Consider the following 27,181-nt stretch of genomic DNA (forward strand, 5'->3'; position numbering starts at 1 on the left):
CACCTATGATAAAAATTACAGACCCTTCATTTCTTTGTAAGTGGGCAAACTTACAAAATCGGCAGGGGATCAAATAATTATTTTCCCCACCGTAGGTTTGTGTGAGAACACCTGTGATAAGTACCGTGCATTTGTAATTTATACCAGCATGGAGTGATAGAGAAGAAGGGCAGGAGGAAGCATTTTTTTCAGAGAGAAAAAATTAATCTTCAAAGAGAAATTGAAAATTCCTAACATCCAGCAGTACAGGAGTAAAAACAGAAAAAAGTGTGAGACTTTTGTCTTTAAGATATTAGATAAGATTAATTACACTCCAGGGAGCCCTGTGTACTGTTTTCTATATCATTGGATCTGTTCCGATCTGTACTCCACAAACTCCTCTCTGTAAAATGAATTACACTTGCACAGTGATCTGGTCTCTGAAGTAGAACATTCAGGCTACACCTGAGCTACACAGGCTACACCTGAGCAAAGCACTTTTCAGGCTTTCTTTATTTGAGAGTTTTTGAGTGTTTAGAAGCGTATTACAAGCGTTTAACAGCTTTAGGTGTTTTTGTTTATCCAATAGAAAGCACTAGGGGGAGAAGAGATGGTGATGATTAGGGGCAGATAGCTGCTGTTTGAGCAGAAAACACACAACAAAATGCTAGTAAAAATGCCCAAAGGCCATTGAAATGGGTGGCATTTGTGGAGCATTTTAGAGCTTCAAGTAGAAAATTGCTTAGATGTAAAGGGGGCCTAACCTGTAAACCAGTGTTGTGTCTGTTTCGGAGAAAATATTTAAGGTAGAGGGTAATGGATGTTTTAATAATGCAAGCGTATAATGTAGCAGGCCAAGCTATCTAATCTAACATTATGTAGAACTAACAAAAGCAATAATAATACTATGAACAATAGTACAGACACAGCTTTCAACTATCAAGAGGTTTAAGGTTCTGTTTTCTAAACGTATGAAAGCTAAAATGCTTGCAGCTGGTCAATTCATCACAGAATACCTTATACACACAATGTAAATTGTATCATTACCAGGAATTTCTCTTTTGTTATGTGAAACTAAACAAACATATTTAAGATGGTATTGTTTTTCCTAAACAGATAGGCATTGAATAGATGGTCTTGGTGTCTCGTTTGTAATTTGCGCACATGATTTCTGCTACCATAGACAAATTGTCAACGTATCAACTAATCACGTTGTTTCCATGCCTATCTTAAGGCTGATTACACTGTTTCCACTAAGAGTCTTTTTGAAGGCTGAGCTTGAGGTTGGCTCTGTGTAAGGGGGACTTCTTCTTTTGGGATGATCCTCTGTATATCTTTACCTTTAGATCTGTAAAAAGAAAAGAATATATAGGTATTGTCTTTTGATTTTTGTAGGTACATTTCAAATTAAGATTTGGAAAAGGATATAGTCAGTTCAAGTCACCCTTTTGCTTCCAATGAAAAAAAATTCCAAAAATGGCTTCTGTAATACAAGACTGAGTACTTACCTCTGGATGGAGCTGTCTTCTTGTGCTAAAATCTTCAAAATATCTGGTAAAATCTTCAGCATTCAACACTTTTGGAAGTGTCAGATGCCTGCATCTCTTGCTGTGTACTGTGGTTCCATTCTGCTGGGTCTATGTCATTGTAGTACTGACGCAGGGACTGATGAGAGGAACCATTGAGCACAGTGGGGGACCAGGGTGTTGGAAATAAAGATTCTGCTGAAGGCTTTAGAATTTGAAGACAGCGCTTTTAAGTCACTGCTTGCCGGAGATTTAACTTTTTTTTTTAAATCCGAATTGTAAAAAATGTTTTATCATGACTTTAATTGTGATTTTAAAACCACTGCCCATATACTGTATTTTAGCTTTATACTGATCTCCTGATCTCCAATCCTAATGCACTTTTTAGCAGAGCAAATGTTTTCTATTAAAATGTTTGTGTATTATTGTTATACAAAATGCTAATTTATTATGTTAGGCCCTGAAGAAGAGAACACAGTACTTTTGAAATTAATTGGCAAAACAAATTGTGATATGATTTTATTAAACAAAGAATAAACCCAAACTATTTTGTCTTTAGTCTGTCACTTTGGGGAGCGATGCTGCCCTGTCATAATCAACTTCTTTTTTATTTCTCTTATTCTAACCATTATTATTTACCTTTTTTTTTTTTATTTCATTTTGTTAATTTGTTTAGTGTTGTATTAAAAACAAAAGTGCAAAATTAAAAAAAAAAAAAAAAAACCTTTCATAAAGAAATAAATAACTTTAAAAAATACATAACTTTGCAACCATAATTTAACCACTTGCCGCCCGCCCACCGTCAAATGACGTCGGAGCGGTGTGACCCTCGTTCTGGGGCGCCGTCATAACGGTGCCCCAAAATGGCCTCTCTGATGCGCAGTACGGCGATCGTGGCCGCGCCGTGTTCCTAGGACATGGCGCGACCCCGATCTTGGTAAAGAGCCAATGACTTGGTTCTTTACCCATGTGATCGGCTGTGTCCAATCACAGCCGGTCACATATAAATGAGGAAGTGCCGTTTATCGGCTCTCCTTGCCTCACACTGTCAGAGTGTGTGGCGAGGAGAACCGATCAGCGGCTCCTCTTCAAAGGGGAGTCTAGGACAGGTAATTAGGGTACTGATCATCAATGCCCTGATTATAATAAAGTAAAAAACAGTGCCCACAATCAGTGCCCATAGTACTGCCAGTCAGTGCCCATCAGTGCCTGTTCATCTGTGCAACCCGTCAGTCCCCATCAGTGCCCATCAGTGCTGCCTTTCAGTGTCACCTATCAGTGTGGCATATTAGTACCTCATCAGTGCCACCTCATCAGTGCACAACAGCGAAGGAGAAAAATTACTTATTTTTAAAATTTATTGACAGAAAAAGGGAAAACTTTTTTTTTTTTCAAAAATTTCTGTCTTTTTTTCTTTTTTTAGTAAGAAATAAAAAACCCAGCGGGGATTAAATACTACCAAAAGAAACCTTTATTGATAAAAATTTATTTTGGGTACAGCATTGCGTGACCGCGCAAATGTCAGTCAAAGTGCAACAGCGCTGAAAATTGACCTGGGCAGGAAGGTGGTGAAAGGCCCTGTATTGAAGTGGTTAAATATAATTTTAAACATGAGGTTGTAGATAAAATGTATACATATGTCATCTCTATAATTTGTCTAATTTTTTGCATGGTGGCCAGTTTTTCTAAGGACAGATAAATTCATCTCCCCTTACTCCCTCAAACTCTGCCCAGAACTTTGGGTCTGCTTCCTGGAACATGGATCCCATGATGCAGCTGCGAGGCCAGGGTTACATCACCACTACCTTACATAACCAGGAAGTGAAAAACAGTTGTATGTAAAAGCAAAAAAAAGTTCAACTAATGAATGTTAGATCATTTGTATTAGCCGAGCTGTATGCAGCTGCGATTTTTAGTGAAAGGGTAGAAAGGTCTGCTTTATGTCATGCAGAATAAACAGAACCATAGCACAAACTTAAAAATTGGGCAGGTCAATTGGAGGTGTACAGATGTGAGAGCTAAAGTGGTTAACATCTAGTGCATAGCAAGTACTGCTGCACGGCTGCAGGTACACCTAGGATGGTCACACACAACTATTGAAACAAAATGATATATTCGATTTTTAGCTTTGCTTTAACTTTACATTACTTGAGCTGTGTAAAGACTGAGCATGAAAAAGCATTTCATGTTCTAAAAGGAGGAAAAAAAAGAATAAATTGATTTAATTTGAACAAAGACAAGCACATTTCTTGATGTATTTTTTATCTTTTCTATAGATCCGTAGTACTCAGTAATTTTTTGCTTGCCCTCAGCAGAGGAGAAATATAACATAGATAGTTATAAATGGCAGGAATCAAGGTCTGTAAAATGTGAATATTTTATGGTTACCATACCTGGCTTCAACTTCTTCTATTGTATCTGGCAACTGCAGATTACACGTTTCACTCAAAAACACAGCTACAATCCCAGATATTATTGCTGCCACTCCATATATCGCTGGAGGAAAGATAGGAGAAATCTCTGATAACATCAAAACCAATGGAGCAACCATGGAGCCCATGCGGGCTTTCATAGCAACAACCCCCATTCCACTCTGTCTGAAAAAGAAAGGAAGATCATTTTAATAAATCAAAATTCAGTGCTGACTTTTATATGACAAGATATATCCTCAAAGTTAACCTGTGTTTATTGTAAAGTGGCAAACTGAACACATATAGGTGTGATATATAGTCATAGTCTTTGTTCATCTCTTGGGAGCTCCAAAGCCTATGCAGCTCTTATATGCAAGTAGGGAGTTAATTTGCCTAGCTTGTAATTTATCTAACCCCCTTCTGCCTTCCAGGACTCTTTCAAGAATGTTCTAATAGTATTGCAAAGGAATAAAGATGGGATAGGGCCAATCACAACTCCAAGTTCTAAAGTACCTTTTGCATATTAGAACTCCCACCGCTTTGGGCATCCTGGGGAGTTCTCTAAGGCATTTCACAATTTCACAAGCCCAGTGCAGCTGTTATACTATAGGGACAGTAAGTAACTGCATTGAAATCCAACCTAGTTATTAAACTTTCTCTTTGCCGTTAAAGGTTCCTTGCCGAGTCTATGGAGATTTGAATATACTGTATTGTGACAATCTTTGCTTGATTATCTAATGTCTACAGGAATCTGAATTTTTTACAGTTACTCAAGCAAATGGTTGACTGCAAAAATAAATTTTATGTTGACACAAAGTACAAACATTCAAAGCAGAATGTGTAAAGTAAAACATGTGACCAGGCTATTGACATTCAAGTATTTATAAATTATTAATAAGTTAGCAGAACTCTAACCTGAGCTTCCAGTAAATTCCTCAATTATTAAAGCAGTATTACCCCAAAAGCAAACATTTATTATGTAGCTGCTTACCAATTCTTAGATATAATGGCTGCATTGTTTTTTAGGCGTTCTTTCCTTCATTTTTTGAAGATGTAGCACTTGTGGGTTGAGACAAAGAATTTAAAGCGGAGTTCCACCCTAATTTTACACTTTACATCATTCTTATCTATATCCCTTTCTAAAATCGAATTGGTTATTTTTTTTTTTATGTTCACTTTCCTTATTTTTGATGAAAAATATCTTCCCTTCCTCCCACTTCCTCCTTATGCGGCCGCCGACGTAATTTCCTGCTTTGCATTGACTCCTGGGATATGAGTGTCATCAATCCCAGGAGTCAATGCGCCTGCACCGGTGTCCCTCGTCACTTCCGGTGCAGGCGCATCATTCTTTGCATATGGATGGAGAACAGCGATATAAGCATGCGCATTGACGCGGAACCTGCTGTGGGATGACGCGCCTGCCCCGGAAGTAACGAGGGTATAGGATTTCGGGGCTCGCGAAATCCAGGAAGAGGGAGACTGCGGCTTCAGCTGCCCACACCGTAGATGGCAGCGCTGGACAAGAACTACACAAGGTAAGAAATTAATCCTGCAGGTACACTAAACAGGGGACAGTTTAGAGGATATCATTGTTTAAATGCACAAACAATGACTATTCTAGGAGTATTTTAAGGTTAAAAAAATAAAAATAAATGGCCGGAACTCCGCTATAACAATGGCAGGGTTGCTTACAATATTCAGCTTTTATTTATGTAAAGCCTTTATCCTTACAGGAAAAAAAACCGTTGCTGAAACTGCTAAATAAGTGTTTGCTGGAGTCTGGCTTCAATTTGTTAAGTTTGTTAGTGCATCTAAATCTGCTAGTGCATCTAAATCTGCTAGTGCATCTAACATCACCCTCCCTGCAGACTGATAATGCTTCTGTACAAAGGTGTCTGCGCTCCTTCATCCAGAGTGTCAGCACTCTAATACAAAAGATTTCTTACTGCCCTGAACATCAGGTGAAAACAAAAGGAAAAACGCCTAAGAAAGAAAACAAATGCAGTCACCACATCTAATGATTGATGAGCAACAAAATATTACATTTTTGGTTTTGGGTTTAATACCACTTTAAAATTACCAGCAAAATCAATTAATTTGTTGAAGTTTTTCTCACCAGCTCACTGCTCCTTGCCCTTTCCCTCCAAGGTTACCTGATTTGTGTTTACATTTAAAATTAGGGTCTGAAAGGCTGTTGGGAGGGAGAGCTAAATTGAGCTGGCTTGGACAAAGTGCTTCTACTGTACACTTTGTGGATGGATTGCTGCACAGTGCCTACAGCTACCGAGAGTAATGGTTTGTTTTAAAGGCCATGCACTGCTTGTTATAAATATCTAAATATTTAAATGTCTATGGGACATGTTTGCACCTGTATCCTATTCCGAGTAGTATCCAATCCAAAGTTCAGTTGTACTGATGCAGTGGTACAAGAGAGTACTATGATGTTACCAGACAGAACTGCCATGTTACCAAAGAGTTCAGCATAAATGCATTGCATGTTACAAATTACAGCTGAGTTGGGCAAGGGACAGGTTCTTTAATAACACTGAATACGTGTTTCTTAACCTTTTTATACAATGTACCCTTTGATGGCCTCAGATTCATGCCACAACCCCAAAAGCCTGGGGATTAGCAATCACTACCTTTTGTATATGCATATTTTGACCTGCATGTATTAAAAGAAAGCATGCAGTTATTTTGTATGTTCTTAGTTTATTATGGTATTATTACTAAACAGTTAAAGCGGCATTAAAGCCCAAACCAAAAATGTAATATATCACAGTTTACCAATCATTAGTTTAAGGCCCCTTTCACACTTGTGCGACCTAAAAGTTGCGCAATTTTACTGCAATTTTTTTGCTGTATTTTGACTGGACTTGAAGCAATACCTATGCCTATGGACCTCAAAACGCATCAGTCTGAGTCTGACAGTCTATAAGTCTGACCCAAGTAGTGCAGGGACTATTTTGAAGTTGTTGCGACTTGAATTCGCACAGATATGAACGGTATTCATTGGAAAACATGGAATACGACTTGTCATGTGACCTTGCAGTCCCAAGTCACGGGACAAGTTGCACAAGTCTGAAAGGGGCCATATACTCTATTACTACAGACCTGGAAGACATAAACATACTACACCAGGATTCAAGTAAGAATACACATGACTCACCGCACAATATTTGTTTATCCCAGAGTTCAGCTTTTACTCTCAACCTAACCTGTTATGTAAACCTGTATTAAACCCAAAGCCAAAACTCTAATCTATTGCAGTTTACCAATCCTTAGATGCGGTGGCTGCATTTGTTTTCTTTTTTAGGCTTATCCCCTCTGTTTTCACCTGGTTATCTGGCCAGTAACACACCTCTTATATCTGGCCAGTAACACACCTCTTAAGTTCCTCCACTCTGGATGATGGAGCACAGGGGGCACCTTTGGACAGCAGCATTGTTAATCTGGGGGGGTGAGCTGCAAAATACAATAATTATGCTTTTGGGTTCAATACCAAATCGAAATAAAGAAAATTCGATTTTTCTCACAGCTCACCTGTAAACTTATTTTCTTGGAGTACATCATGGGACACAGAGCAGCCATAATTAATTACTATGTGGGTTATGCGCCACCTATAGGTGAATGGACACTGACAGATCAATCAAACAGGAAGTCCTCCTTTTTATAACCCCTCCGACACAGGAAGTACCTCCGTTTTGTAGCAAAGCAATGAATATCCCAAAAAAGAGGGGAGGGACCTCTGTGTCCCGTGATGTACTCCAAGAAAAGGATTTTACAGGTAAGTTGTAGGAAAAATCAAATTTTCTTTATCGTACATCACGGGACACAGAGCAGCCATAATAATTACATAATAATTACTATGTGGGATGTCCTATAGCAATGCCCTTGGGGGGGGGGGGGGGAGCCACAATCACAGAAACTGACACCTGAGAATGACATATTCTGCTGCTCGTAACATACTGTGGTCAAAGCAGTATCCTCAGTGGCTTTGATATCCATCTGGTAAAATTCTGTGAATGTATGAAGGAAAGACCTTGTAGTGGCCTTAAACACCTAAGCCACTGACACCTGATGGCGGATGGCCCAAGATGCCCCCACACACCTGGTAGTGAGCGCTCTCACCAAAAAGGGGTGGGGACCTTGCCCTTTAAAGCCATAAGTTGGAATAATTAACTGGCGGATCCAAAGAAATAGGTAATTTAAATGCCTCCTGCCCTTCCAGGTCTCTGCTGGCAGCGCAAACCAGGATTCCTGAAACGCGTCGACAATTCAAGTAAATCCTGACCGCCTGAACTACCTCCAGAGTATGCAGCGATCATACTCCTGCCAACTGAGGATTAGAATAGAAATGCAAGACACTGTCCTGATTCAAGTGAAAACTAGAAACCACTCTAAGCAAAAAAGATGGATGAGAATGCAACATCACCTTATCATGATGTTAGACCAAGAATAGCTCCGTGTATGAGAGCGCTCTCAGCTCTGACACTCCACTTGCCGAAGTGATAGAAATTTAAAGAAGCCACCTTCTGAGTCAAAGGAATAACTGTTTCTCAAGATGGTTCAAAAGATGGCCTCTGCAAGGACAGTCAAGAGCAAATTCAAGTCCCAAGGACACAAGAGTGGCCTGACAGACGGGACTGTCTGTGTTACACCCTGTATGAAGTATGAATCAAGTGAAAAACAATGGTCTCTAGAAAAAAAATGGATAGGGGCAAATCTGACCCTTAATAGTATTGAAAGCCAATCCCACTTCCCTTCCCCACTGGAGGTTCTAAACAGAGCTGGGATAACAGGACTCAAGACCATTAGGTCCAGCTGGACCGGAAGTGTCCAAGTGTCATGGTCTTACCTTCTTGCTGTTCTCCTTCGTTTGACATGTGCTGGCGGCCATCTTGGTTTCTGGGTTTCTTGTAGCCTCCCACCCTGCGGCTCCTCCTTCCCTCTGGGAGGAGCTGGATGCCTAGCTCATATATATAGGAGGTCTGTGGCTTCAGTTCCTTGCTTGGTCCTCCTGTGTTCACATGCTTCTAGACTGCTGCTGCTTCTGGTTCCTGATCCTGGCTTCGTCTGATTACCCTGCTGGTTCCTGATCCTGGCTTCGTCTGACTACCCTGCTGGTTCCTGATCCCGGCTTCGTCTGACTACCCTCCTGGTTCCTGACCTCTGGCTTCGCAAAGACTCTGCTTCGGTTTTGCCATCCGTTTGGACTTTTGCTTTACAGCTTGATTTTCAATAAAGCCTTCTTATTTTCACTTATCTGTTGTTGTACGTCTGGTTCATGGTTCCGTGACATTAGGACCAAGCCATGAATTCTGACGGTACAGGGCCATCCTCGCTACCCACGCTGGTTGCCAGACTTGATCAGCAGGATCACCTGTTGGGTCGGTTCGCCGTGGCGTTGCAAACCCTGCTTGAACGCACGGCTCATCTCGCTCCCGTTGCTGATGGGTCGGTTGTCGCTCCTGGGCCCGCTCCTACTGCCGCTCCGGTTGTTGCGCCAGAGTCTACCCCGACACCTGTTGTTGCGCCTGCGGTGTTTCGGGGTATGATCGGTTCTGCCCCCCTTCCACAGCGCTTTGGGGGAGAGCCAACTCAGTGCCGAGGTTTTCTTAACCAGGTGGGCATTTATTTCGAGTTGCTGCCACATGCCTTTCCCACTGAGAGATCAAAGGTGGGCTTCTTAATCTCGCTGCTCTCGGACAAGGCCTTGGCCTGGGCCAGCCCTTTATGGGAGAACAACAATCCGGTGGTTGCCGAGTTTTCCGGTTTTGTTGCTTCTCTTCAGAAGGTATTCGATGTGCCGGCTCGTGCTGCCTCTGCTGCGAAGCTCCTTATGTCCATCAGACAGGGTTCACGATCCGTAGCTGAATACGCCATTGAGTTTCGTACCCTGGCAGCAGAGGTGGGCTGGAATAATGAGGCTCTGGTCGCTGCTTTCTCTCATGGTCTCTCGGATGCCTTGAAGGATGAGGTTGCAGCTAAGGACCTACCAGTGGTGCTCGAGCCCCTTATTTCTTTCCTGATTTTGATTGACACCAGACTCAGGGAGAGACCTTCCTTTAAGGAGAGTCTGCGGAGGCCTCCTAACAGATTGGCGCCTACCTTTGCTGTCCCACCCGTGCCTCCCTCTCCTCCCACGCCTCCTAGGAATGACTTGTCTGGGGGTGAACCCATGCAGCTGGGGTTTGCTCGCCTGTCCGAGGGGGAGAGGGTACTCCGGAGACGCGAGGGCCGATGCATGTACTGTGGTCTCGGTGGGCATTTTCGGTTGGCATGTCCGAACCGTCCGGGAAACGCTCGCACCTGAGATCCTGTCGGGGGCAGATCTTGGGTGGAGTCTCCTCGTCCCCGGTTTCCCGTGTCGACAAACCACTGATCACTGTTGTCCTCTCCTGGGTCGGGGGCTCGGTGACGACCCAGGCGTTGGTGGACTCTGGTGCTGGTGGTTTGTTCATTGATAGTGTGTTCGCTGCCGCCAATTCCATTCCTCTGCAGGCTCGAGGTTCTCCACTGGCTCTTGAGGCGATAGACGGCAGACCCCTTCTGCCGCCACACGTGACTCATGAGACCCTTCCAGTGGGGATAGCCTTTGGTGCCGTTCACAGAGAGTCGGTCTGCTTCCAGGTTATTTCGTCTCCACACTACTCGGTGGTCTTGGGGTACCCCTGGCTCCAGAAGCATAATCCGACTTTCGATTGGAGATCGGCCGAGATCCTCTCGTGGTCACCGCAGTGTGGGGCTAGTTGCATCCATGGGCCTGTCAAGTTGCTGTGTACTTCCTCGGACTCTCTGTTGCCTCCTGAATACGAGGAGTACCGGGATGTATTCGATAAGGTGCGCGCGGTTGCCCTACCTCCGCACCGCCCATACGATTGTGCCATCGAGTTACAATCTGGTGCCGTTCCTCCTCGTGGCAAAGTCTATCCACTGTCGGTAGCGGAGAATGAGGCCATGGAGGAGTACGTGAGGGAGGCGCTTTCACGCGGACACATTCGCAAATCCTCGTCCCCGGCAGGGGCTGGATTTTTCTTTGTGAAAAAGAAGGGCGGTGAGTTGAGGCCTTGTATCGATTACAGGGGTCTCAATCGCATCACGATCAAGAACGTTTACCCGATACCCTTGATTTCCGAGCTGTTCGATCGCCTTAAAGGGGCCACGGTCTTTACCAAACTCGACCTGAGGGCGGCATATAACCTCGTAAGGATCAAGGCGGGCGATGAGTGGAAGACCGCGTTTAACACCAGGATCGGTCATTGTGAATCCTTGGTTATGCCCTTTGGGTTGTGCAATGCGCCCGCAGTCTTTCAGGAATTCATCAACGATGTTTTCCGTGACCTGTTGCAGCAGTGTGTGGTGGTCTATTTGGATGACATCTTGGTATATTCTGAATCCATGGAGACTCACATTCTGGATGTCAGACGAGTGTTGCAACGGTTACGAGAGAACAAGCTGTTCGGTAAGCTTGAGAAATGCGAATTTCACCGATCCCAGGTAACCTTCTTAGGTTACATCATTTCCGCTGAGGGGTTCTCCATGGATCCTGAGAAGGTTTCGGCTGTCTTACAGTGGCCCCAGCCCAGTGGTCTTCGCTCACTGCAGCGCTTTTTGGGCTTCGCCAATTATTATCGGAAGTTCATCAGGGACTTTTCCATGCTAGCCAAGCCTCTCACGGATCTGACCAGGAAGGGCAGTAATTCCCAGGTCTGGCCGCTCGAGGCCATCCGAGCTTTTGAGGCTCTAAAGTCCGCCTTTGTGTCGGCTCCGATTCTGTCGCATCCCAACCCTGGGTTGCCCTTTGTCCTCGAGGTGGACGCGTCTGAGACGGGAGTAGGCGCCCTTCTGTCTCAGCGTAGAACACCAGAGGGTCCTCTGCTTCCTTGTGGGTTTTACTCCCGGAAACTGTCTTCCGCGGAGTGCAACTATCAGATTGGTGACAGGGAGTTATTGGCCATCGTGCAGGCCCTTAAAGAATGGAGGCACTTGCTCGAGGGTTCGGTGGTTCCGGTCCTCATCCTGACGGACCACAAGAATCTGACCTACCTTTCTGAGGCCAAGAGATTGACACCACGTCAGGCCAGATGGGCTCTGTTCTTGTCACGTTTTAATTACGTGGTCTCCTACCTACCCGGTTCCAAGAACATCAGGGCGGATGCCTTATCACGGCAGTACTCCGACCTGTCCAGGGAGGAGTCGATTCCGACTTCGGTCATACCTCCGAATCAGATCCTGGCCGCCATTCGCACCAGCCTGACCTCTCCCCTGGGTGAGCAGATTTTGGCGGCTCAATCTGGTGCTACCTCTGGGAGACCCAACGGCAGATGTTTTGTGCCTGAGGAGTTGCGCACTCGGTTGTTGCGAACCTACCATAACTCCAAGACCGCGGGGCATCCTGGAAAGAATCAGCTGTCCTGGGCTGTTTCACGTCTGTTCTGGTGGCCTTCCCTACGTTCCGACATCGCCGCATATGTAGCGGCATGCTCCATTTGTGCCCAGAGTAAGTCCCCTCGGCACCTTCCGTTGGGCCTTCTGCAACCCATAGCTACCAGGGAGCGCCCATGGTCACACCTGGGGATGGATTTCATTGTGGACCTCCCTGCATCCCGAGGCCATACGGTCATTCTCATGATTGTGGATCGGTTTTCCAAGATGTGCCACTGTGTTCCTCTCAAGAAGTTACCCTCTGCACAGGAGTTGGCCACGATTTTTGCCAGGGAGGTCTTCCGGTTGCACGGTTTGCCCAAGGAGATTGTGTCGGATCGGGGGAGTCAGTTTGTGTCCAGGTTCTGGCGCGCCTTTTGCTTCCAGTTGGGGATTCATCTCTCCTTCTCCTCGGTCTACCACCCTCAGTCCAATGGGGCCGCAGAACGATCCAATCAGGCCTTGGAGCAATTCCTTCGTTGCTATGTCTCCGATCACCAAGACAATTGGGTTGACCTCCTGCCTTGGGCTGAGTTTGCCAGGAACACGGCGGTGAACTCTTCCTCTGGGACGTCTCCCTTCATGGCCAATTATGGGTTCCAACCTGCCGTGTTACCGGAGGTATTCTCTCCCCAGGATATTCCGGCTGTGGAGGATCACCTTTCCGTCCTACGTGCTTCTTGGGTACAGATCCAGAAGTCCCTTGAGGTCTCTGCGCAGCGCCAGAGACTCCAGGCTGATCGCAGACGAGCGCCTGCTCCTTCCTACCAGGCCGGAGACCGTGTATGGTTGTCCACCCGCAACCTCAACCTTCAAGTGCCCACTCCCAAGCTGGCGCCTCGCTTTGTTGGTCCCTTCCGAGTGCTTCGCAGGGTAAACCCGGTAGCCTATGCCCTTGCGCTTCCTCCTGGAATGCGGATCTCCAACGTGTTTCATGTCTCCCTGTTGAAGCCACTGGTGTGTAAATCGTTTCACTTCCTCGGTTCCTCGGCCTCGTCCGGTCCAAGTGGGCAATCGTGAGGAGTATGAGGTGAGCAATATCCTGGACTCACGCCTGGTCCGCGGTCGGGTGCAGTTTTTGGTTCATTGGCGTGGTTATGGTCCAGAGGAGCGTTCCTGGGTTCCCTCCGCAGATGTCCATGCTCCTACCTTGCTCCGAGCCTTCCACGCACGCTTCCCTCAGAAACCGTTCTTTACTCCGCGGAGGAGGGGCCCTTGAGGGGGAGGTACTGTCATGGTCTTACCTTCTTGCTGTTCTCCTTCGTTTGACACGTGCTGTCGGCCATCTTGGTTTCTGGGTTTCTTGTAGCCTCCCACCCTGCGGCTCCTCCTTCCCTCTGGGAGGAGCTGGATGCCTAGCTCATATATATAGGAGGTCTGTGGCTTCAGTTCCTTGCTTGGTCCTCCTGTGTTCACATGCTTCTAGACTGCTGCTGCTTCTGGTTCCTGATCCTGGCTTCGTCTGATTACCCTGCTGGTTCCTGATCCTGGCTTCGTCTGACTACCCTGCTGGTTCCTGATCCCGGCTTCGTCTGACTACCCTCCTGGTTCCTGACCTCTGGCTTCGCAAAGACTCTGCTTCGGTTTTGCCATCCGTTTGGACTTTTGCTTTACAGCTTGATTTTCAATAAAGCCTTCTTATTTTCACTTATCTGTTGTTGTACGTCTGGTTCATGGTTCCGTGACACCAAGGCCTCCTTCAGAGTACAAAGCCCTCCTGGGCTATTTCGGCTAACACTATTGTCAGTGTTACCACCTCCCAGATTTTTTGCAAAAGATGCGGTAGTAGTGGACACAGAGGGAAGGCGTCAATTAGGGAGAACTGGTCCCTAAGGTGTTACCAGTGAATCTACCCCTATTTCCAGTGGGACTCTCGCCCCGGACACAACCTGTCCAACTTGTTGTAGAACTTGGAATCCAGTAGATCCACCTTTAGTTTCCCAACATTGTCAGATTGCCAAAAAAATGTCTCAGGAAGCAGCATGGTCCCGGCCTTAGTTGCTGATGACTGGAAAACCCCACTGTCATTTTTCTATACCTCAAATATGTACTGGCGGCAGAGACAGCACCTGTTCTGCTCCAGACAGAATGTGGTTCCCTTCCAGAGTTGCGCGACTCCTGGTGCCGCCCTGGTGGGTGATTATAATGCCACTGTAGAGGCATTGTCGGATTGAACTTACAACTGGTTTGTTCAATAATCTAGAGCAAGGTGTACTGGCCAAAATTTCAATATATATCGATGGGCAGTATTCACTCCCGTGGAAACCAAGTCCACAGAACTATAGCCACCTTCAAACCAACTGGAGCTACTTGCCTCAGTGGTTATTATCTTCCAAATCCCTGAAAGGAAGAATTTCACCCTCTCCAGATTCCGAACCATTACCCACAAATTTTAGCTCTGCAACACCCTGGGAACAGAGCCCTCTGGCAACCCAATGTTTGGATCATCATGTTCCAGACAGAGGGAATAATTCTCTGCAAAAAAACTTGGAGTAGGACTGTCAGGGAACATGCTTTAACCTAGATACAATTTGTTCCTGCAGAAATGTATTGAAAGAAAACCTGAAACTGACTGCTTCCTGAGCAAAGATTATTAGGGTATACTGAGATTGACACCCCCTGTGACCAGTACCGGGGCTTGGAGCTTTGTGAACCCTCGGGAGCGGTGGCTAGCTTGAAGTGACGAGTCACAAATTAAAAAAAGACGACTTTCTACTGCAATTGCAGAAACCTTTGATGAGCCTGGAAAAAAAAAAGGCACATGAAGATATGCGTTATCGATGACTATGAACCTCGAAATCTACCTCTTGCACAGAGGTCATCACTGAACAGACCATGCCTATCTAAAACAGAAGGATGCCCAGTGACTTGAGATCTTAAGATATAACTCATGTCTCCATTTTGGTTTTGGAACCGCTACAATTCAAGTGTTTTACAATAATGAGCCCATAGCTTCTGCTCTAAGAGCCAATGCAAGGTAAAAGACTGACGACTCTGTGGCAGACCCAGAAGTAACCAAGAGGTGTACCTAACCTTGTGAGTTTCTGCCAGCTAAATACGGAATGACCCACCTCAGAGTCTGATCCTCTGGTTCGAGATACTCTCAAACCACAGCAGCCTCAGATGCCTCCCTAACTCAGGAGAGGAAAGTTTACAGCACCTGGTATTCCCAGGCAGTCTCATCCAAGTACTAACCAGGTTTGATCCTGCTTAGGCTCCGATCAACGGCGATCAGGCATGTTCAGGGTCATGTGGCCACGGTCTACCTGGCTAAAAATGAATGAGTCAGGAAACCCCGCAATGCCAAACACCACAGTGGCTCAGATGTACCTAAAACCACTGGACATCGGGAGCCTCTCCCTTCTGGAGCCATTTTAGCTGGTATAACAGGTAAAAAATGTAGCAACTTTATTAGCCAACACCTAATACGCAGTCCCCCAAGGATGCAGGCCCAAAACAATGATGGTCTACTACTGTGCAACCCCGTAGGTATGCAGGAACCCAGGTATGTTGTTATGTAGGCACCTAGGTATGCCAATATACAAGTATTCTTGTCGTTCATGCATTTATGTATGCAGTTCAAGGCAAAAAGCACATATGTATATAGTCAAAATCAAATAAGCACATATGTATACAGTTTAATATAACTAAACACATATGTATTAAGTTCAAGGCAAATAAGCATATATGCATGCAGTTCTAAGCAAATAAGCATATATGTATGCAGTTCAAGGCAATTAAGCATATAAGGATGCAATTCAAGGCAATTAAGCATATTTGTATGCAGTTCAAGGCAATTAAGCATATATGTATGCAGTTCAAGGTAATTAGGCATATATATGCATGAAGTTTAAGGCATATAAGCATATATGCATGCAGTTCAAGGAAAAAAGAGAATATATGCATGCAGTTCAAGGCAAATATGCATATATGTATGCAGTTCAAATGAAAATACTTTTTTATGCAATATGCGTTTATAGAAGCATGCATTTTTGGAAGCATGTATGCATGCATTTATGCAAATATGCGTTTATGCAAACACGTGTTCCCACAAACATGAAAACACATGTTAGTGTGTTGTATTAAAAAAAAAAAATTCTGAATTTAAGCATATTGGTTTGCCTTAATGCAATGCACATTATTACAATGCATGCATTAACGCTTCATGTATAAATAAGTGGGTAAATAGGGCCTTAAAGAACCAAAAAACAGATCTTTCCAGCGACAGTAACAGATGGGATCATAGATGTTATGTAGTTGACAAAAAACCCTTGGCCAGTCAATCAGAGAGGGCTCAGCGATTTTTATCAATATTATCTAATATTACATGGGCAGTGATAGTAAACCCTTCCAGTTCAGTAAATAAGCCCTCCATTGATTGTGTTTGCAATATGTAAACATACCTGATAACAGTTGGGAATAGCTCACTAGAATATAGGTAAGCACAGCAAAATGAAGAGGCCAGACAGCCTTTACCAAAAACAGCCAACACTACTCGCACAATTCTTAGATCTAAAAAGGAGAAAATAGGGCTGTAGCTAAGATGAGTGATATGACACATAATACTTTTCTTAGCAAAATGCTTACAGTGTTTACCTTCTTCTGAGCTGCATAAGCTTTGGACAAGTGTGATTGGTTATCAATCTCTGGCTGCAACACTGGAGAGCCAGTCAACTCACCAAACTCACATCACTGAATTTTGGGGAGCATTACTTGAACAACAAGGGCAGTGTGAACCCCTTTAATTCAAAGTTCAGTATGTCAAAATGAGTGGCAAAAGCTATAGAAAAACTGAATTTTTGTAAAATCTTACCTGTAAAATTCCTTTCTCTAAATCCTCCGACAGTCGCCGCCTCTTCATATTCGTCACAATGGGGTAATTGACCTTTCTCCGTAGGAGTAGCTAGGCAACAGAATATGTCAATATTAAAGCTTTTAACATATCCCACCCCCAGGGGGTGGTCCCCTCAGTCAATACCCTCCTGCTTCCTGTTCCATACCTCAGTTTCAGTAGAATAGCAGTAGAGTACATAAACAAACCCCAAAAGAGGGGGGGGGGGGGGCGGCGACTGTCGGAGGACTCAGAGAAAGGAATTTTACAGGTAAGATTTTACAAAAATTCCGTTTTCTCTTACGTCCTCTGACAGTCGCCGCCTCTTCATATTCGTCACAATGGGGACGTCCCAAAGCAGTGCAAACATGAGGGGTGGGAAACGCAGCCGCGCCTAAGGTCTCCACATCAGAGAAAGTAACCTTACCAAAGGAAGGAAACCAGCTGGGCAGCATGAAAAAAACTTTGCTCAACAGGAGCAACAACCCAGGAAGAACAAATAACCTAGGGATAAAAAACATCCCAAACAGACAAGGGCCCAAAAACAATGGACCTTAAGGTACTGCCGCACTAAGAACCTTGCGGCCAAAGGAAGCATCTGCCGATGCCTGAACATCCACTTTGTAGAACTTTGAGAAGGTGTGAACGGACGACCAAGTCGCCGTTTTGCGCAAAGCGACGGCAAATCAATGTCCTCATTGAGGTGAAATTCCGAAATCCTTTTCGGAAGAAAAGAAGGATTAGGTTGCAAGACCACCTTATCCAAGTGGAGTACCAGATACGGAGACCTGCAGAACAAAGCCGCCAGCTCCGAAACTCTGCGAGCCGAAGTGATCGCCACCAAAAAAGCGACCTTCTTGGACAACAGAGGCAACGAGATCTCCCTGATTTTTTCAAAAGGAGCATGTTGTAACACGGGCAGAACAAGGTTCAAGTCCCATGGAGGCAAAGGCTCCCTCCTAGGAGGGACCAGGTGTCGCACCCCTTGAACAAAGGTGCCAACCAGAGAATTAGACGCCACAGGGCGTTGAAAAAGAACGGCCAGAGCAGAAATCTGACCCTTAATCGTGGCCAACGCCAAACGCTGGTCCACGCCCGTTTGAAGAAAAGCCAACACTCTCGAAACCGAGTATGAGCGAGGGGAATACCCCCTGGACTCACACCAGGCAAAATAGGCCTTCCAAGTACGGTAGTATATTTTCCCCGAAGAGGCCTTTCTAGCATTGATCAAAGTATGAATGACCGCCGGAGAGAGACCCCTATCCTTCAGGACCTCGGTCTCAACAGCCAGGCCGTCAAAGCCAGCGATTGTAAAGCAGGATGGAATATCGGTCCTTGAGACAGAAGATCTTCCCGAAGAGGCAGACGCCATGGAGCATCGACCGCCAGATTCACGAGGTCTGCGTACCAAGACCGGCGAGGCCAGTCTGGCGCCACCAGAATCACCGTTTTTGGTTCCGAGGACAACCTGCGAAGGAACCGGGACAGCAACTGAATTGGTGGGAATGCATACACCAGCCGATACTGATGCCACTGAGCCACTAACGCGTCTGACACGTCTGCCCAAGGATCGCGCGCCCTTGCCACGAACCTTCCCACCTTGTTGTTCAGACGAGACGCGAACAGGTCCACATCCGGAAGACCCCACTTCGCGCACAACATCTGGAAGACCTCCGGGTGGAGCGACCATTCCCCCTGGTCCAGAGTCTGGCGGCTCAGATAATCCGCCTGCCAGTTGTCCACCCCTGGAATGTGAACTGCCGTTATCGCCGGGACGTGCGTCTCGGCCCAAGACAGAATGTCAGCCACTTCCCGAGCCGCTCGAGCACTCCTGGTGCCCCCTTGGTGGTTGCTGTAGGCCACCGCTGTGGCATTGTCCATCTGAGCCCGAACCGGACAGCCCTGAAGCTTGTCCATCCAGCGTTGAAGGCAAAGATTTATCGCCCACAATTCCAGAATGTTGATCGTAAGGGAAGATTCCTCCTCCGACCAAGTTCCCTGGGCGGATAGAACGCCCAGAACACCACCCCAGCCCGACAGGCTGGCATCCGTGGTGATCACCGTCCACGAAAGCGGATGAAAAGACTTGTCCCCCGACACCGCGGGGGACTGCAGCCACCACAGAAGATTGCTTCTCGTGCGAGGACTCAACGATATCTGAAGATCCAGAGATTGTGGTCGCCCGTCCCACCTGGACAGGATCTCCGCCTGGAGATCCCTCGTGTGAAACTGGGTGAATGGAATCGCCTCGAAAGCCGAGACCATCAAACCTAAACACCTCATGCCCGTCCGAAGGGATGAGCACGGAATTTCCCGAAGGGATCTGACTTCGTCCTGAAGCGTTTTGAGCTTGTCTTCCGGTAGGAAGACTCTTGCCTGAACCGAATCCAGAATCATACCCAGATAGGGAAGACGAACCGACGGGCACAGCGTCGATTTTGGGAAGTTTATCGTCCAACCAAACTCCTGCAGAGTTTGCATCGTGACGGACAGGTCCTTCACCAGACCCTGACAGGTCGCAGACCGAACCAGAATGTCGTCCAGATATCCCAGGATTGAGATACCATGGGCTCTCAGTAAAGCCAGAACCGGTGCAAGCACCTTGGTGAAAACCCGTGGAGCCGAAGCGAGACCGAAGGGTAACGCCACGAATTGATAATGATCCTCCGCAATGGCAAAACGAAGGTACCTTTGGTGACCCTCGAAAATGGGGATGTGTAGGTACGCATCCTTCAAGTCGATGGAGGCCATGAATTCTCCTGGAACTAGAGCAGCCACCACCGAGCGCAGGGATTCCATGCGGAACTTGCGAACCCGCACAAAGCGGTTCAGAGCTTTCAAGTCCAGAATTGGACGTACCTTGCCCTCCTTTCTGGGCACAGAGAACAGATTTTAATAAAACCCCCGAAATCTGTCCCGATGAGGCACCGGAACCACCACTCCCTGAGCCCGCAGGTCCTGCACCGCCAGGTGCAGATCCCGCAAACGCTCCGGAGACAGTTGAAGGTTTGAGGGAGAAAACCTGTTCGCCGGCCGAGACAGGAACTCGATCTTGTACCCGGATCGAACGATCTCCTGAACCCACCTGTCCCAAACGCGGGCCAGCCAGGGTTGAAGAAAACCGAGCAAACGTCCCCCCACCCCAGAACTGGGTGAGGGCGTCCCTTCAGGCCGCGTTGTTATAGGCAGCGGAACCGGACTGGCCGGACTTCTGCTTACCTGCCCACAGTTTCTTTTGGGAGCCTTGACCCTTGAAGGGTTTGCCCTTATAGTGCGACCGAAAGGCACGAAAGGACCCCTGAGGGGGCCTAAACGAAGCGTGCTTCTTACCTTGAGCGCCCTTAGCCTTGTGAGATTGGGGCAAGAGCGTGCTCTTACCCCCAGAGATCCCCTTAATCAGCGTATCCAGTGAGTCGCCAAAAAGACGAGATCCCGAATAGGGCAAATTAGCCAAAGTCTTGCGAGACGATTGGTCCACAGACCAACATTTTAGCCAAATCAAACGGCGTGTCAACACCGCCACGCTGTGCACACGTGCAGCCAAAGGAATTACATCCAATTCCGCATCACACAAATACATGACCCCCTGATGGATCTGATCCACCATTGCCAAAGTCGTCGGCGGGGCAGAATCAGCCACCAGGACGCGCCTGAGTACTTGCGTCCAATCCGCGACAGCCTGAGCTGCCATAAGGGAAGCAAAAATAGCTTTCAGCATGGAACAGGTAACCGAGTAAGTATGATGGGCAAGAGACTCCAGTCTCCTGTCTGTAGGTTCCCGGAACACCGGGGTATCCTCTGCCAGAATCGCAGTAGATTTATTCAAAACCGCCACCGCGTGATCCACCGGAGGCGGCACACACCAACGTTCATCAGTGGCGGGTGTGAAGGGATAACGCAGCTTGAACCTACTCGGCACAGCAAAAGGTTTCTTTAGATTGCGCCATTGTTCACTAACAGCACGCTGAAAATCCTCAGTACAAGGAAAAACCTGCGATGTTTTGCGCCTCCGCTGTGTCCCATAAGAAGCCAGAACGGCAGGTGGACACAGTTCATCCTGTAAATGCAGCGTTTGTTTGATAGAAGCAACCAATTCATCCATGATTGCAAGCTCTTCAGACGAGCCAGGGGGAGAATCATCAACCCCCCTCAACCTCTGCATCCCCCTCCGACCCTGCAAAGTCCAGGGACGAACGGGACCCCGATAAGGGGACCCCAGCCATAGCAGCCCCATCACCTTCGCCCTCTGAATCAGAGGATATTGAAACTCTGGGCCGTTTAGTGGATTGAGCAGCCACAAGCATTTGCACCTGAGCAGCCAGGTTAGCCACAACTGTGGCCAAATCGCCCCCCTCAGGGGAAACAGCAGCAGCCCCTTGACCACCCAGTAAAGGGGGAGGAAATTTGCTTTCCTGAGAATCCATGCCCCCAGAAGTGTGTAGGAGAAAAAAAGGGTAACTGCCCCTTTAAAAGCGCGGTGAGCGCAGCCCACCGCTCACACACACCTGCACAAGTCGACCCCCACAGGGAAAACTACAAACTTAGGCAAGGTCACAGGACTAAGGAGGATAAAAACCTGGAGAGATCACTGTTGCTGCTGTATCGATCGGTGTGCCCAGGGAAAAGGAAGTGATGTACCAGAAGCCGCTCCTATAAAGCCTATGGAAGGCTACAAGAAAATGGCCGCCGGGGGAGGAGGTAAATGCAGTGCTACATGAGGCCGGAGTGATCGCCGCCAAAATGGCGGCGTTTGGCGCCAAAACCGCCGCTCCCAGCTTATAGGAGAAGCCCTCATAAGCCTGTAGTTAACATTAAAATGGCGGACCGCAGCAGCGGCCGCCGCATGTTGCACAAAACATGTACCACAGCATGCCCTACAACATATAGCATGTCACACAGAGAAATCACACAGTTAGTAACACAGAACAGTGTATCACAGCCCCCCTCCTTGCAGCCCACAGCAGCATCCAGACAGGGAGTCCCACAGTGTGAACAGACATGCAGGGTTACACAGTCCCAGACTGACACCCACTAAACAGACAGGTCCCAACACAGAGTACACTTACCTTCTGAATGGCGTGGGGAACCTGCACAAGCGATCAAGCCACTGCACATGTGACAGGGAGAGTCGCAGCCAAGACGCAGTAGAACTGCGGTGCGAAACCGCATGGCGTCCAGTGAGGTAGCCACCTCACCACAGCATCCCTGCAGCGAACAGGGATGGGTCGTTCACCAATGCCAGGAAAAAATACCTGACTGAACGCTCAATGGCAGGCTGGGAAGCCACTGGCCCACAACCTGCGACCAGGGGGGCCAGCCCGAGACCCAGCCCGCATGATCTTCTTCATCAGAAGAACTAACTAATGCTGACAAAAGTAACAGCTAAGTAAAGAGAGAGAAAAAAACTCAAATAAAATCAAAAAGAAGATAAAGGCTGAGACAAAATGCCCCAGCACAGAAACAGCCAGCTAACTCCTAACAGCTAGTCAATGAAACTGAGGTATGGAACAGGAAGCAGGAGGGTATTGACTGAGGGGACCACCCCCTGGGGGTGGGATATGTTAAAAGCTTTAATATTGACATATTCTGTTGCCTAGCTACTCCTACGGAGAAAGGTCAATTACCCCATTGTGACGAATATGAAGAGGCGGCGACTGTCGGAGGACGTAAGAGAAATAATTTTTATTGTTCAGCTGTGCCATTTTGATTTGATATGTTATTTATGGGTCATAGCATTAAAGGAGAAGTTCAGCCAAAGAAGTTTGGCTGTACTTCTCCAGTGGATCACAGGAGTGCAGATTGTTCTACACTCTTGTGACCCATTTTCAGCAGATAACAGACTGAAGCCCGCTGTCGGCTGAAGTCACAGAGATGGTCCAGGCTCGGGAAAGATCAAGATTTGCCCATATGCCTGCATTGGCACCCAACTACTCAGCCTCTCAGCAAGCCGCTGGGAACCTGAGCTGGCCGTTCCCGTCCCCTCCACAGCCCAGCGCTCCATTGAGCACAGGGGGGGGGGGGCAGAGCAGAGAGCCGGTGACTTAACAGTCACCAGTTATCTGCTCAGGGAGCACTGAGAACCGAGTGATGGAAATGAAAATTATCACCCTACAGAGGGCTGAATTCAAAGACATCCCTTCTGCTGGCCTCTCGGACACATCCTGCTCGTATACCTTTGGCACTACCTGTCCCAGCATCTCCAGGCACGACACCAGATTCCTCATAGAGGTTTACACAACAATCAACGGATCTCTTTAGACATCCCATGCTGACAGTACTATACCTGTCTTCATTGACCCCTGACTTCAGCATTCCTTGCAAGCTAAGGGATACACACGCAGACCTCACATTATATCCTACAAGGGACAACGCACTGCTCTAGGCATTTGGGATCCTTGCTGAAACCCCAGGGGAGACTGCGGCCTCTGCCCGCCCCCTCTCGGGCAACACTTGTGCGTGGACACCATCATCCACAGCAGACCTTCACCTGCCCTCTGTGATTTTAACTGTTTGAGACTTTCTTGCCGCCTTTCACATCCATCTGAAAATCAAATCACTCCACTGATATACCCCTGAAGAAAGGCACCCCCTGCCTGAAACGCATCGGGTTGGAGGATTTCCACATGCTTGTACAATATTGATGATTCACACCGTATACCATTTTGCATTTTATGTGGTTTTACCATTGATTTCAGGTTTCATACCTGTGTATTCTCATGTACGTCTTGTACTACACCTGCTTATTTGCAATCTTCTGTATATTATGATCTATTGATCTTTTTTATATGTAACCAATAACAATATTTTTTTACAATTTGGAAGTGTGGTTGCCTACATAGTCCCAACCCCAGGGGGAATTTCTTGTTCTTCATACATTTTAAACAACATGGATGGTAGCTAAAGGGAGGCTTAAAGTGTATTTCCACTGCAGTCAAATTTGGGTAACACCTACTTTATATTTGTTACACGTCCTCATTCACATAACATAACTTAGAAAAATATTTAAAAAGTACAGCTTACCTTTTTAAGATGCTCATTTGTAGAATTTCTAAAGCCAGGCATAGACAGCTCAAATTTTAGCCAGTTCAGCAGGGATCGGCTGAGATTTGAACCATGTATAGGCAGAATGGGTGCAACCAGCCTGTTGGATTTTGCATGCGAATCTTGCTAGCAGCTTGTATAGCTGCTAGCAGTAATCTCTGTGTTCTCCCAGCTGGGACGGCTTCCTCCCCACCCGGGAGAACACAATGGCTCCCTGGGAAGGAAGGAACACAGTCAGTGTTGATGGGGGAATCGGACAATTTTCTTTCCTGCAACCAACATTGCTTTGTCTATGGCCAGCATTACACTGTAAAATTGTACTAGTTCTTTTTCTTTATGAGGGGGCTTGGGAGATGTGTTTGCCATAATTAACTATACTGTGCTACAAATCTTAATTATTAGTTGTAAACTTGATTTGAACCCTGTCTATCCTAACAAAAGGTTAAAGGATAACTTCACCTTTGGAACAAGTTACATATTCCACCTGTTTTTAGGGTGCAATATGTAACATGTTCCCAATGCTGCAGCCACCGCCCAATCCTCCCTCCCAGTGACAGCAATACGGAGAGAAGTTCCCTGTACTTGCTGTCAGTTTTTGAAATCGGTGAGCCTGTGCCGGGCACCACCCACACGGCCACATCATTTCTGCACAGAGCACTGTGTATGAATGAACTACAAGTCCCAACATCCTTTGCGTATGTTGGCTTGCAGTTCTCAATGAATTATCACGGCGCTTTGGAGCGCTGTGGTAATTCATTGATTCTTCCTGTCAGATTGTATCTGCTTGCCCGTGCGGGATGTATGGGCACATAGATACACTGACAGGTCTACAAGAAACCTGCATGGCACCAGCGATCTGTTGATAGCTGGTGCAATGCTTTACAGGCTCCAAAAAAAAAAAGATTTTTTTTTTTTATTTTCAGCTTATCCTTTAAAGGTTTAGTAGCTGCTGGGCTTCCTGCAATGAATGGTAATGAAATAAGACATATTCATTCTAACATTGTTCAGAAATCCTTGCAGTCAGCCATGAGGCCTTCTCCTAAAAAAACAAAGAAAACCTAAAGTAAAATATATTTTTTAGAGCCTAAATCCCTTTTTCATGCAGTATAAAAGGTAACACATAACAAACATATAGTTGGGTGTTCTAAAATTTGATTGCTAAAGTGGAAATCTATTTACATAGCAGCATTGTATGTCTAAAAATGTTTGTTTTTAAATACCTCCCCCAATCTTCTGTTAGATGAACTGACCTTGAGGTAGAAACGCATTACAAAGCAAGGCAACCCCTGCGAGAATCAGGGACCCAGATTGTGTCACTCTGCGCCCTATATAACTCATCAGAATGGCTCCTCCCAGTTTAGCTGGTAAATCAATGCTCCCGAAAACAAACTGCAGCAGGAAAATGCTGATTCCAAAATCCTGCAGGTCCATACCAAGGCCATAAAATGCAAAACTAGTGGAGAACCTGTAAAACGAAATAAATGAACAACTTCTGTAAAAAAAAAAAAAAAATTATTTTATAGGAAAAAACCTGTTCAGTTAGTTACAGTGGCCATTGTAACATGCTCTCTTTTCAACACAACCAATCTTTGGTTCTTTTGGTGTACTCAATACAAAACTGCTGTAGGGCAATGGCACAATAGAGATCCTGCGAACCCCATCAAAACTTTGAGTGCCGCTCCAAGTGCTGATCGATCCTCTACGGTGATCCACTATGCATAGCTCCCAACTCTCTCTGATTTCCAGGGATTGTCCCTGATTGGGAACAAAGTCCCTCTGTCCCTCTTTCCTCCTCATTTGTCCCTCATTTTGGTCTGATCTATATAGTTGTATATAAAATGCACTATTAATCTTTCAAAAAGTTTTCAAAAAGTTTTCCAGTACTAAACCTTTCATACAATTTCTAAATTGCTACATTTTTACATTCCATAGGCCAGTATAAAGGAATAGTAGTGGTAAAAAAAGCACTCATGGGCTTAACTAATTTTTTTTTTTAATTCACCTTTAAAGGGGCGAGGCAGGGGGTGTGTCCTTTGCCTACATACTTTTCCTAGTGTCTCTTGTTCCCTTCTCATAAAGTTGAGAGGTATGACTATGGAGTCGGTGCTAGTGTTTGTGGTGCTCATCCAAGCCCAGTATGTAGTCTGACCTCTGTGACCAAGCCCCTTGGGCAGGGCGAAATGCATCAGAGGCATGGCATGGGAGGAGCCTAGGTCACTCTTCACTTGAACGTACACACGGGATGTTAGGAGTGTGGTGTCCTTCCATCTCAGACAATAGAGATCCTGTCGCTGGCGATATCGGGAAAAAAATAGGGAAAACCCAGGAATAGTAAATAAAGGAGCCAAAATCTCAACCTACTGGCTGCATATGAAATACAGTATTTCATATTTACCTTACTGAATTAAATAAAATATATTTTTTAGTCCTGGCAAGAAGAGTGAAGTTAAATTACTGAAAAACCAACACAAATTCCCTCCAGCAACTGTTGAGATGACATATCAGCCACATAAGGAGCGTTTTGTTTTCACAGTTAGCCAAGTCATAGTCTTGCATTACACGAAGAAGCAGTAAATCGCAATTATTCTATAGCAATAAAAAGCAGGAAGCAGAGCATGTGCATGGGGAAGCCATAGCTACTGATGATAAACCCAGGCTCTTCTTCCTGTATTACAGTGCTTTCTGTTTCAATGGTTTTTATTGAGGTTTTCAAGACAGAAAACATTAAAGAGCTTATACAGTATTGCATAGAGCTGCATAATTACACAAATAACATTTTGGAAAGAGTATTTTTTCCCATCATCTAGCCTGCACTTCTATTACTGCACTTTACTCGACTAACCATGTCAAGTGAGAGGAAGATGCACCAAATAACATTTCTGTAACATGTAAGAGGCACGAGCTGTAGCTGTCTCCATCGCTTTTCCAAAAAAAAAAAAACTAGATAAGGAGGAGAGAGGGAGGGC

General features: G+C 46.1%; 1 protein-coding gene across 1 annotated transcript in view; it reads right to left on the reverse strand.

Annotated features, from left to right (window-relative positions):
• Positions 1-941: 941 nt before the first annotated feature.
• LOC309566112 (solute carrier family 22 member 20-like) overlaps positions 942-27,181 on the reverse strand; it is a gene marked incomplete at its 5' end in the record, with an annotated part of 102,029 nt that continues 75,789 nt past the window's right edge. The window contains 4 exons of the mRNA XM_082271167.1: positions 942-1,327; positions 3,899-4,102; positions 16,747-16,855; positions 25,466-25,680. Of these exons, the coding sequence (XP_082127293.1) occupies positions 1,219-1,327; positions 3,899-4,102; positions 16,747-16,855; positions 25,466-25,680 (637 nt within the window). The 3' untranslated portion in view covers positions 942-1,218. The remainder of the gene's footprint in view (positions 1,328-3,898; positions 4,103-16,746; positions 16,856-25,465; positions 25,681-27,181) is intronic.

This window comes from Pelophylax lessonae (genome assembly GCF_965119305.1).
Source record: "Pelophylax lessonae genome assembly, chromosome: 10".
Taxonomy (NCBI): domain Eukaryota; kingdom Metazoa; phylum Chordata; class Amphibia; order Anura; family Ranidae; genus Pelophylax; species Pelophylax lessonae.